Source organism: Aspergillus tubingensis (genome assembly GCF_013340325.1).
Source record: "Aspergillus tubingensis WU-2223L DNA, scaffold_7, whole genome shotgun sequence".
Classification (NCBI taxonomy): domain Eukaryota; kingdom Fungi; phylum Ascomycota; class Eurotiomycetes; order Eurotiales; family Aspergillaceae; genus Aspergillus; species Aspergillus tubingensis.
In genome coordinates this window covers 2,588,692-2,600,706 of record NW_023336281.1, presented here as the reverse complement: position 1 = coordinate 2,600,706, position 12,015 = coordinate 2,588,692, and the positions used below count along the sequence as shown (strand labels likewise).

Below are 12,015 nucleotides of genomic sequence, written 5' to 3'. Positions count from 1 at the left end.
TTGTTGTCATGCTAGATAGGGGCCATGTATCTGCTTCTTTAGATTCTTACGTACCCGTGGTAGAGGGCTGTAGTAAGTTCTGGTCCTACCGGTTGTACAGCTTCCGCTCTTCCATCCAATCTTTCCGTGCGAGGTCTACATAACAGATCCTACGAAGTATATTGTACAGGACAACTCGAGGAAGGACACCTTGCCACCCGGTACCTACAGAAATTGACATTCTAACCGTCCAAAACATTCTACATTCTATGTGTCCAAACAATTCTTTTCTCCCCTACCCATCCTGCCCACCGTAGCTGAATAAAACTCCAAGCACTGCTTTCACAACCCACTCTGCATGAGGACTCGCGTGTGGCCTATTAGCTGTTTTTCTTCACTTTCCGACTCGTGCACAGCCAGATGGAGCAAGCGCTCGGGAGGAAGATGTTGTCCTTCAGATCTCACTGTGGCTCGGTATTTGACCAAGACGTTCAGAAGTTGCCAGTTTCCCGGCACTTGTGACAAGTCGCAGTTAATTCTGCCAACAACCTTGTTTTGGTCTTCGACCGATTCGAGCAGGTCTACCTGCTGCGCACTCTCCACAACCAAAATGGTATGGGCCCCGTCAGTGCTTCGGGGCAGTGTTATCTCGATTCGATTGGTGTACTCGTTGTCATAGGGGCTTCCCTGCGAAGAAGGTTAAGCCATCAGTAGCACCCCGATAGACCAGGCTCACGCATTACCTTGCTGACGATCATGGTGGTCTGCCGGTCCGCGTAGACCAGATAATAATATCTCCAAAATTTGAAGGACAGCTGCGGTCCCCTGAGGCCGCGCAGTGTGCCACCAATACAAACGGCTATTTTCCGAAAACTACGAAGTGCTTGTAAGCTTTGAATGGAAAAAGAACGGGGGGATACTGTGACGAAGATGGCGGCAATCTTACTCGTATTGTGGCTGGTGAAATTCGATCTCGAAATCGTTTGTACATGCGTACTGAATGGCGTTTGAGATCTCGGCCGAGCCACTCAGACCTCCCACTAAAAGCAGTCTCTGACAGAGACATTAGTCGCTTATTGCAGTACGAGAGCTACCGGATAGTAGAGTACCTTAATAACTTTGCGTCCAGCGCAGATGTTAGCGCAAGCAATTTCACGCCGAATATGGCTAATGATCTTGATGGCAACACTATCGTAGATCAGCCGCAAACCATCATCCGGAAGCCCGGTATCAGTGGGCATTGATACAGGACCATATGGAAACTTTTGCCGGGCCCATGGGGCAAACGGAGCTAGCTTGACCTTGCTTCTCGTCATCGGACCAGACCTCCGGCTTTGCTGCAACGCTTCATATATCAGAGACTGGAGCTGAACAGCCCCAAAGGCGCTACCTTACAAAGGATTAGCTGAAAACATGCCCTCATTTAGGCCCTTACTCACTTGTGAATGCTGTCAATCTTTAATATTCAAAAGGGGTTTTCTGATCGACCGAAAATGTAGTTATGTCCTAGTCCTGCTACAAGTATAGGAAAGAGATTCCTTGTTACTTAGAAGAACTCATACGACGGTGCTGGCACCACAATCGACCACCACAACTCCATCACCTGTCTGTTTAGAAGCCCCCGGTCATCAGATTAATTCCGAAGATTTTAAAAGGGCTTTTGCCTGTAGTCATATACTCACTTCACAAAGCTGCCCCATGTTGAATCCTTCTTCACTGGCGGCGTATACGGCGACCGCCTCGGCCTCTGAAGTAAAAGAGACGCTTGCGTCTTGAGGGCTTGCAAACCCTGCTGAGTATACAGCCTGTTCCATCTTCATATGCGCAGAACTTGACCAAGTAGATGGCGTGGTAAATATGAAGACTTTTGGCATTCCGTCGAGTGTGGGGTCATTTTTCAAGGCACTCTGGAGATGTCCTAATATCTTTCCCAGGAAGTCAGACACGACAAGGGATGGATCCTCCCGTTGCCTGGGAGGTAGGTGCGTCCATGTCGACTCGACGAGCTCCTTGATAAGTTCGTCTTCAGAGTCTCGCAATATGCGAGCCTCGTCGAATATGTGTTTTATCCAATAAATGCAGTTCTTTTGGCGTTGGGCATCTAGACCAATATAGTATGACAAGCCACGTTGGGGGTACGCGATCGCCGTTGGAATGATATGGGTATCGTGTAGTCGTAGGAACGTAGGAAGCCCATTCCGCCTATTTGTGGTGACATGATAGCCGACGACTATTCAGAATGGGGAGTGAGTGATGAACACATAGGGGAGAAGGAAGCATCTGGAGGGCATGAGTTTTACCTGTTTTACTCGCCCCAAATTCGATATTAATAACCAATCTGGACCGATCCATGCTTTTTGAAATGTGAGAAGTTTTGAGAGATACGAGTAACAAGAACGATTGGATGTCAAAGGCAGGAACGGTACGGCTACGAGACAATGAGATCGTAGCCTTTGGTACAGTTCCACGATAAAGAGACCCTAGCCTTGGTACGGTCGTGAGATAAAGAAACCATGATCAGGCGGGGTAGGAGAAGGTTTTTGCTGCTGCTGCTGCTATTATTTCGGCGTTTGCTGGCTTGAGAGACAAGACAGAGTCACGGGATTGGACTTTGATGCCCAGAGTGATACATTACACCCTCTTAACTCCTCCTTTGTCGTTCCTCCATCACCTCTCTTCCCATCATCACGTCCACACCATCCTGCGTCTTCGAATTACTCTGAAAACCATGGCGGGTAAACGACGCCGTAACGCAACGAAGCCAAAGGTTGTTGGCCCCCGTCTCACCTCCTGCCTATCATCCTGCATCTACCTCCCAACCCTGGCAATCCCCGGACTTCCACTTACATTGCTGATCTTCACATAGAAGCCACAAGATTCTCTGCCAGAGAGTGCCAATGCGCCGCTTGAGCCTTCTCCTACTAAATCCCCGAAGGGCAAGTCACCGTCTGATACCCGACCGTCCAGAAGGCCTTCGGTGCACCTGACAGCCGAGGACTTTGATAAATATCAAAGCCATTGTCATCGCATGACACTCAGTCAAGTGGGATACTACCCCGATACGAGTCGACTCAAAATAGATTATCTCAACCTCCAAGACGAAGTCCACTCCTGGACTGATGCATTTGTTTGTGTGGATACACCATCCCTTTCCAGAGTACAGAAACAGATGATCATTCGAAGACTTGATAAATACTGTATCCAAGAATCTTGGACTAAGATTCAGTCCCTCCTGTCTCCCTCATATCGTGCTGTATTTCACTATTATCTGGCCGAAGCAATGATCTACCAAACTATATTCACTCATTTGCTCGAGAAGCCGTTCAGGTTCCTAGATGGGAAACGTGATGGAACTGACAAGACTGGAGACTTGTCGTTCTCCGAACGAATCCAGTATCTGTATGAAAGATACTACGAATGTGAGTAATCCAGCTCGTTTCCAATACATGAAAGGGTTCTTCTTTGTCTAACAGGCGGGACTGTCATCCCTGGTCTTCTTAGCAAGCCCGGTCAATGCTGTATGGTGGAAGTCGGTCACACTCAGTCTTGCCAACCTGAAAGAAGACGATATGGCCAAGTCCTCTCGGGACAAAACACCTTATGAATTTGGAGACAGGAGCCGCAAGCGGCAGGCAAACATGGCAAAAGGCCTGGCGGATCAACTTCTGGCAGACAGTTTGTTCCAGCTGCTCCTGCGTGAGTTGGCTGGTGCAGAAGAAGAGACGGCGCGCCGTGAGCGCCTGGTGAAATTATTTCAGGACACTGCACGAGCCCTCACCAACCACGAGGTTATGCTGGGTGGACAGGTGAAGGTTCATCAGCTTCCTGAGTTGGAGAAATTTGATACTTCTACGGGGCTCATGTTCTCGGCAAAGCAAGAGGATCCTCCACTGTACGTCCCCAAGCCACGCGGCCGGGTAATCCTCGTGGTTCGGCCGGGAGTGTGCCGGTACGATACTCCAATCCGATACGTACCATTCAGCCATCGGCCTCTACGACTCGAGGAACTGGAGGGGGAGCCTACCTCCTGGTTAATTTGTAAAGCTGAGGTTTTGATGGAAAAAGTGAGAACTGACCGCTCATCTGACAAATATGAGTCTGACCCCGAGGACAGAGATGTCTCCCCCTAGCTGCTCTACCTGTTTAGCTGTCTTGTTAGGTTATGCTTTGCGATATCGTGCACCCCTAAAATGCTCTTTGTTTATGAGAATAGGAAGATTTGCCTCAATATTCATTGTCCGAGCTATCTGAATCATCTGCTGTTATTCATCTTTTGAAGTTGCCACGCCCCAGTCTTTGATTGAACCTTTATATCAAATTGATAGTCTATATCACCAAGGGAGCTTGCCCTTAACGTTATCCATCAACCAGACACAAGTATATAAAGTTCCCCGTAGACATATTGCTATTGGTGTTCAGCAACGAAATCCTCCTGCAGCAAGCAAAAGGCTGAAAGGAGGTCCAGAAGGGGGGGCGGGGCGCGCACAGAGGGGACATCAAAATAATCTTGCTATAGCAGCTACTGATACTACTGATACTATTATTTTGTTTCGTTGTTATTTTTCACGATGAGATGTCTCGGCATTCTTTATACCAACTGCACTCTATTTTACACAGCATGGCAAGAGCCACCCAAGCACCGAATTCTCCTCTACCCCCGTCGATTCCAAACTCGACTCCGTCACCTCTGCTCTATCATCATATCCATGTATGTCGAACACTAGGCACCTAATCATCATCAGATAATATAGTCATGCACGCCCGATGGTCAGAATTTTCCTTAGATCTTATGTTACTATAGTGCCCCGACTGCTACGAGCTCACATGACTCAGCCCTACACTGAAGCAGGAATTGCCAAGTGAAGAAAAGTGGGATATAATTGATGTGGGCGTTCGGGAATAATATCCCTGCAGGAAGATAGTATAGTTTGGTGGCATTTCAGGCTTGACGCGTGCTTTGTGCCAGACAATAGCCTTTCGATGCTGCCTCAAAGATTGCGAATATCTACAGCATAATAAGCATGTCTTGACATGATCATCGGTTCTAGAGTCGATGTTGATTCATCCGATTTTCCTGCAGTGAATATTCATCTCCTGCGCTTACTGAATGATACCCTGTAGTCGACTATTTTGCAAGTAAGCAGTTGACTGAAGGTTGGATATTCGTGGGGAAAAGGCTCTGGGCCAGACCTGAGTGGCCCTCTGGAGTGTTGAAATGGTATAGTGCCTAGCATATCACCCAACTGAGGAATCGATGCTTGAATCACCACTACCGCCACCACCAGCAGGAACAGCCTCCTGAAGGCCCCATGCTCCCTTCTCTATCTTCTTTCCATGAAATTTCACCAGCAACCCCACAGTTACAGGGCCAAGGACTGTGTTAAGCAGAATCGCCCAGACGGCGGTTATAAAGGCATCCTCGCTCACGTACGAAGTCTCATTGTACCCGACCTCGACAATGAGGAGGCCGATCTCGCCGCGGGCAACCATGGCCGAGCCGAGAAGTAGGCCAGAGAGACAGACTGTGGACCAGACTGGTTTTGTGCTGTCTTCGCTGGGGTACTCTTCGCTAGGACACTCTTTCGCCGTCTTTCTGTTCAGGAGTTTGGAACTGGAAAGTAATTGCCAGAGAGGGACCCAGATTCCGACGATGAGCTGGCCATTGTTTTAGTTGTCATGTCAGAACCAAGCTTAGCGAGAGAACGGGAACTGATACCTTTGCAAACAGCATAAGAAGGGTAAAGACGATACCCCTCCAGATTCTCTTCCCCGTCCAGAGCTGCACAAAGGGGATGGCGAATCCAACACTCGAAAAGAAAAGCGGCTCCATAAGATACTTTTGCACATCTAATAGATAGCGCTCGAAGGTGTGTACAAACGTCGGACTCTTGTTCTCCTCCCTTTCGCCTTCCTCGCGGCTCATAACCACAAACGGTCCATCTGGATGTTTACTAGGGATATAAGTCAAGAATGTACCAGCCAGAAATGCACCGAAGAGGATGGAAGTCCCCGTATATGCGGCAATACTGATAAATGCGCAGAGGACCAAGATCATCAGAATGATGTTGGAGATGTGGTCGAACCGAGCGAAGTGATACTCGATATAGCGGCGGAACAGTGGCGCGAAGAGATACTTTGTTACCAGGGGGGTTACAATAGCCATTCCGATAGAGGCTACGATCGGGCGGCCAATTAGCCAGCCTAGATTGACAGAGTGACCTTGACTTAATTCGCCTAGATCACTGATGACGCTGTTTTACGTGAGTTTGAACACTGGGGATGATCTGGGGCTTAGGGCAAGTAGCTTATCTACCTTAGCATTACCAGGCCGACAACATCGTCAATGACAGCTGCGCTTACGAGGATCGATCCGACGCGAGTTTGGGCGAGATCGACTGTGCTGGAGGCAGTTGAGATAACAGCAAAGGTAGTGCCAAGAGAGGTGGCAGACAAAGATGCTCCCACGATGAAAGTTTCAACAGCACCTGTCGGGATGTGTCACCTTTGATATCATAGTTAAGTATAATGTATAGTTACTCACCATAGCCGAATCCCAAGTAGAGGAGCAGGTAAGAAAGTCCGATCGGAAAAAGAACCCCTGTTGCAGCGCCAATCATACTCAGAAAAAGATTCTTCTTTAGGAGGTCAAGACGGGCTCCTAGCCCGCCTTCGAAGATGATGAGTATCAAGCCGATATAACCTAGCGCAAGGAAAGTGGATTGCCAATCTTCATGCAGGATGTTCGCCAGTGGCGTTCCGTAAATAATACCGACGGCGATCTGGCCAATGATGCCGGCGCGGATGATTTTTGAAGAGATCCATTCCGCTAGGGAGAGGAAGAAGAAAAAGGAGATTAGGATGAGAACGTTGACAACTGATGTGGTCAGTTTCTTTCCATGATCAATGGTAGTGGAGAAGGGATCATGGTCAACGTACTGCCTGGTTCGTGATAGGGGAGGAAACCTCCAGCCATAATTGCAATCTTTTCTACCCTAATGCCTTTACCTGACCAACAGACTTGCTCAGTAATATGTAGTGGTGGGTATATCAATGGAATTTGAATCTCAGTCTCAATATACTTCTTTTTACTCAGTGAAGTCTTGTGCAAACTACAGATAGTGTTGGTGACACATCTGTCCGAGGTCGCACAAAGTAAGGTTACGGGCAATGATCTCACTGTTCAATTTTGTCTGCGAGAGCCATGGTCTACTACTAGCAGTGTCTACTTAACTATCGATCTTCTCCGCAAAACCAAATTCCTGTTTAAATTTCAATTACTAGTTACTTAATTTCACGATGATGCAGACTTACTTTGACTACATTGACTACTATATCCACACCTTATCTGGTCGCCGGGGCATCGTCCCAACTGATGTGGAGAAACGACCAAATCCACCAATTTAGTTTTTGGTGCCGGTTTTGGCTCTCCCACCGCCCGAGCACTTCCGAGGGTATTCCGCATCCGCGAAATTTTCTCTTGCCCGGCTTCCCCGTGTGCTTCTTCTCCAGCTTCAACCTTTTCCCTCCATCCTACCAATTCTTTCTTAATCGGGTCTTTTTTTGGGTTCCCTTTTTCTTGTCCTGGGTACGGGGTCGGGTTGTATTCGATTCAATTGCCCTTGTCCTTGTATCATACCATTTTGCTTCTGTTTACCCTCCGTCCTTTTTTTCTCTTCCTTTTCAACATCCTTCTACTACTTCCACCGCCACCCGCTTTACATTTGCCGTCATCAGGTAGCTCTGTCTTATCAAGTGCTACCTATCTATTCTATTATCTATTTCTCCCTTCGATCTACCACCAATTAGTCCGTCATAATGGCCCAGACCAATGGCGAATTGGAGCACTCGAAAGGTTCGCTCTCTTTGTTCCGCCGTCAATCACCGATCCCATATGTCCGATAAAACTAACCTCCTGTCCACAGAGACTCCCGAACAGCTCACCAATGGTAACCACCCTGAGGAGACTCAGGAAGAGGATAACACCGGTGGTATGTCTCTCCTGTCGCTTCATGGCTCAATATCGCGTACCTGTTACTGACCATGAGTCATCGTTTACAGGCCTCTTCCAGATTACCGTCAAGCTCCCCCATGAGCCCTACAAGATCCAGGTGATGGTGGGTATTATGTCTACAGGAGTCATGCGACCAGAGGAATGATTCAAAAACCCTCTAACCCGTATGCTTAGGTGTCGAGCCAAGAACAAGTTCAAGATGTGCGCCAATCGATCGTCGAGCTGCCCAGCACCTTCCAGTACACCTGCTTCCACCTCGAATTCAACGGTCAGCGCATCAATGACTTCGTTGAGCTGTCCGAGGTGCCCGACCTGAAGGCTGACTCCGAGATCACCCTGGTGGAGGATCCCTACAACGAGAAGGAAGCTCGTATGCACGTTGTTCGCATGAGAGAGCTGGTTGGCGCTGCTGGTGACCGGGTGGACAACCTCCACGGTATCAGCGCTGGTCTGTCGCTGCACGATGCCATCTCCGCCGAGGTGGCTGAAGCGTCGGAGAAGGAGCACTCCCTGTCCAAGTACGACATCACTAGCTCCCCCTCTTTCAAGACCATCCTCCCCCGCGCCGAAGCCCCCCTTCCCAAAACCGTCAAGGCCATTTCTCTCTCCCCCTGGAACCCCGTTCCTTACCACCTCCGCCAGAAGGGCCACTTGCTCTACCTTCAGGTCACCACCAACGAGGGTGAGCAGTTCCAAATCACCTCTCACATCTCCGGCTTCTACGTGAACAAGAACTCGAACATGAAGTTCGATCCTTCCCCCAAGACTATCCCCAAGAGTGGTCGCGCGCACTCGCTGCTCACCTTGATCGCTCACCTGTCGCCTTCCTTCAACGCCTCTTTCGAAGCCCTCCAGGAGTCGAACAACAAGAAGGATCTCCTGACCACCTTCCCCTTCCAGAACGCCATCCCTAACAACCCGTGGCTTGTTCCCCCTCCCACCTCGACCGCCAACGCTCACCAGCCGGACATCACCCGTTCCCAGGAGAACTACCTCATCTCCGGAGTTGACAACGCAGAGACCCTCCGTGACTGGAACGAGGAGTTCCAGACCACCCGGGAGCTGCCTCGCGAGACTGTTCAGGACCGTGTCTTCCGTGAGCGCTTGACCTCCAAGCTGTTCGCTGATTACAACGAGGCCGCCGCTCGCGGTGCCGTTCTGGTTGCTCGTGGTGAGGTCGCTCCTCTGAACCCCACTGAGAGCCGCGATGCTCAGATTTTCGTGTACAACAACATCTTTTACTCCTTCGGTGCGGACGGTGTTGGCACCTTTGCCTCCGAGGGAGGTGATGAGGCTGCCCGTGTCGCTGTCGGTAAGGATGTTGTGGGCATCAAGGCTGTCAACCAGCTCGACATCAACGGTCTCTTCACCCCGGGAACTGTTGTCGTTGACTACCTTGGCAAGCGTATCGTCGGTCAGAGCATTGTCCCAGGTATCTTCAAGCAGCGTGAGCCCGGTGAGCACCAGATCGACTATGGTGGTGTTGAAGGAAAGGATGTCGTGGCTACTCACCCCGACTTTGTGTCTGTCTTCGAGAAGATGTCCAAGGCTCTTCGCGTCAAGAAGCACGCCGTGTGGGACAAGGAGGGCCAGCGCCACGAGCTCGAGGGTAGCGTGGAGACCAAGGGTCTTCTGGGTACTGATGGCCGCAAGTACGTCCTTGACCTCTACCGCGTGACTCCCCTGGATGTCATGTGGCAGGAGGAAGAAGGTAGCGATGCCTACCCTCACCGTATGTCGGTCCTGAGACTGGAGCTCGTTGAATCTTACTGGAGACACAAGATGAGCCAGTATGTGAAGGCCGAAGTCGAGCGCCGCCGTAGCGCCAAGGCCGAGGCGGACGCTGCCAAGGCTGAATCCTCCGAGGCTACCGAATCCAAGGAGCAGGCCTCCGAAGAAGAGAAGAGCGAGGAGGCTGCTGAGCAGGAGCGCGTTGACATTTCCGGATTCTCGCTTGCGCTGAACCCCGATGTCTGCAGCGGTCAGGTTCCCCAGACCGACGAAGAGAAGGAACAGTGGGCCCAGGACGAGAAGGAGGTTCGCGAGACCTGCGACTACCTGCGCTCTAAAATCATGCCCGAATTGATCCAGGACCTGCACGACGGTGATGTCGGCTTCCCCATGGACGGACAGTCTCTTAGCCAGCTTCTGCACAAGCGTGGTATCAACATCCGCTACCTTGGTAAGCTGGCTCAGCTGTCCAAGGAGAAGGGTTCTCGCCTCGATGCTCTGTCTACTCTCCTTGTTCAGGAGATGATTGCCCGTGCCTTCAAGCACATTGCCAACGAATACCTTCGTAACGTGCCGGCGCCGTTCGTCGCTTCCTGCATTTCTCACTTGCTCAACTGCCTTCTGGGTGCTGATGTCAACCCCAACCCTGTTGCCGAGATCGACGCTTCTCTGCGCTCCATCTACCCTGAAGGCGACTTCTCCTTCGAGAAGGCCACCCCTGCTACTCTCCGGGCTGAGATTGAGAAGCAGGTGACCATCCGGTACCGCTTCACCCTGGAGGCCGAGTGGTTCAACTCTCTTAGACACTTGCAGCTTCTCCGTGACCTGTCGATCAAGCTCGGTCTGCAGCTTGGTGCCCGGGAATTCATCTTCGACAAGTCGCAGATCCCTGCCAAGGCTCCTGTCACCAACGGTGCCAACGGTGCTGCTCAGGAGGAGGGCAAGAACAAGAAGAAGAAGAAGGGTGGCGATTCCAGCTCTCCCGCCCGCGCCGCCAAGGAGGAGAAGCCCATCCTTGCCATTGTCCCTGATGACATCCTCAACATTGTGCCCTTGGTCAAGGACGCCTCCCCCAGGAGCTCCCTCGCCGAGGAGGCCCTGGAGGCCGGTCGTATCTCTCTCATGCAGAACCAGAAGCAGTTGGGCCAGGAGCTCATCTTGGAGTCTCTGTCTCTGCACGAGCAGATCTACGGCATCCTCCACCCTGAGGTCGCCAAGCTTTACCACCAGCTGTCCATGCTGTACTACCAGACCGACGAGAAGGAAGCGGCTGTCGAGTTGGCTCGCAAGGCTGTCATCGTCACTGAGCGTACTCTGGGTGTGGACTCGGCTGACACCATTCTGAGCTACCTCAACCTCAGTCTTTTCGAGCACGCTTCTGGAAACACCAAGACTGCGTTGGCTTACATCAAGCATGCCATGGACCTCTGGAAGATCATCTACGGCGCCAACCACCCCGATTCCATCACCACTATGAACAACGCCGCGGTGATGCTGCAGCACCTTAAGCAGTACTCGGACTCTCGCAAGTGGTTCGAGGCCTCGCTGGAAGTGTGCGAGAACCTCTTTGGCCGCCAGTCCATTAACACCGCGACCATTCTGTTCCAGCTGGCCCAGGCTCTGGCTCTTGACCAGGATTCGAAGGGTGCCGTTGGCAAGATGCGTGATGCCTACAACATCTTCCTTAGCCAATTGGGTCCCAACGACCGCAACACTAAGGAAGCTGAGACCTGGCTGGAGCAGCTCACTCAGAACGCGGTCTCGATCGCCAAGCATGCCAAGGACATCCAGGCTCGTCGTCTGCGCCGGGTCAACATGAACCCTCGCTCTCTCGGCACCAAGATCCAGCCTCAGGTTGGCCAGACTGCTCCCGAGGCCGCTGGAGCCAGGGCTCCTGGCAGCGCCTCCCTGGACTCCCGTAGCGTCGATGAGCTGCTGAAGTTCATCGAGGGCGGTGATGCCGGTTCTTCCAAGGCCAAGCAGAAGAAGCGCGCTGCTGCCAGCAACCCCAAGCTCCGTGGATCGAAGAAGTCTTCGGCTTAAGCGTGATGGGTTGTCTCATATTCTTTTCCTACCTTCCAGTTCCCTATGCATGGCCGCTGGCCGAGCTTACAAAATGATCTTGGGTTTATTTCCTTGTATTATGCCTGTCTTAATAGAGGTATTATTTGGCTCTATATATTCCTGCAAAGAGTTGATGTTTTGGATGAGCGGGCCGTTTGCAGAAATCTCTCTACTCCCGCACCACATTGAGTGCTGATGGTTCTATGTTATTATTTTCTTCTTCTTCTCTT

At 51.0% G+C, this 12,015-nt stretch overlaps 4 protein-coding genes across 4 annotated transcripts; 2 read left to right on the top strand and 2 right to left on the bottom strand.

Annotated features, from left to right (window-relative positions):
* Positions 1 to 321: 321 nt before the first annotated feature.
* AtWU_05829 (transcription factor TFIIB repeat family protein) lies at positions 322 to 2,331 on the bottom strand (the record flags this gene model as incomplete). Its single annotated transcript, XM_035500939.1, has 8 exons — positions 322 to 666; positions 723 to 852; positions 926 to 1,032; positions 1,089 to 1,369; positions 1,419 to 1,435; positions 1,542 to 1,582; positions 1,662 to 2,209; positions 2,280 to 2,331. The coding sequence occupies 8 exons, from the start codon at positions 2,329 to 2,331 to the stop codon at positions 322 to 324; spliced, it is 1,521 nt and encodes a 506-aa protein (XP_035356832.1).
* A 376-nt stretch (positions 2,332 to 2,707) lies between these two features.
* AtWU_05828 (ATP synthase complex subunit h family protein) lies at positions 2,708 to 4,109 on the top strand (the record flags this gene model as incomplete). Its single annotated transcript, XM_035500938.1, has 3 exons — positions 2,708 to 2,749; positions 2,846 to 3,398; positions 3,481 to 4,109. 3 exons carry the CDS (start codon positions 2,708 to 2,710, stop codon positions 4,107 to 4,109), a joined length of 1,224 nt encoding a protein of 407 aa, XP_035356831.1.
* Positions 4,110 to 5,214: 1,105 nt separating this feature from the next.
* Positions 5,215 to 6,952, bottom strand: AtWU_05827 (cation:proton antiporter; the record flags this gene model as incomplete). The annotated part of the gene is made up of 5 exons (XM_035500937.1): positions 5,215 to 5,634; positions 5,696 to 6,230; positions 6,293 to 6,464; positions 6,521 to 6,853; positions 6,916 to 6,952. 5 exons carry the CDS (start codon positions 6,950 to 6,952, stop codon positions 5,215 to 5,217), a joined length of 1,497 nt encoding a protein of 498 aa, XP_035356830.1.
* Positions 6,953 to 7,794: 842 nt separating this feature from the next.
* AtWU_05826 (translation initiation factor 3 subunit CLU1) lies at positions 7,795 to 11,764 on the top strand (the record flags this gene model as incomplete). Its single annotated transcript, XM_035500936.1, has 4 exons — positions 7,795 to 7,831; positions 7,902 to 7,967; positions 8,038 to 8,093; positions 8,165 to 11,764. The coding sequence occupies 4 exons, from the start codon at positions 7,795 to 7,797 to the stop codon at positions 11,762 to 11,764; spliced, it is 3,759 nt and encodes a 1,252-aa protein (XP_035356829.1).
* Between the last annotated feature and the right edge of the window lie 251 nt (positions 11,765 to 12,015).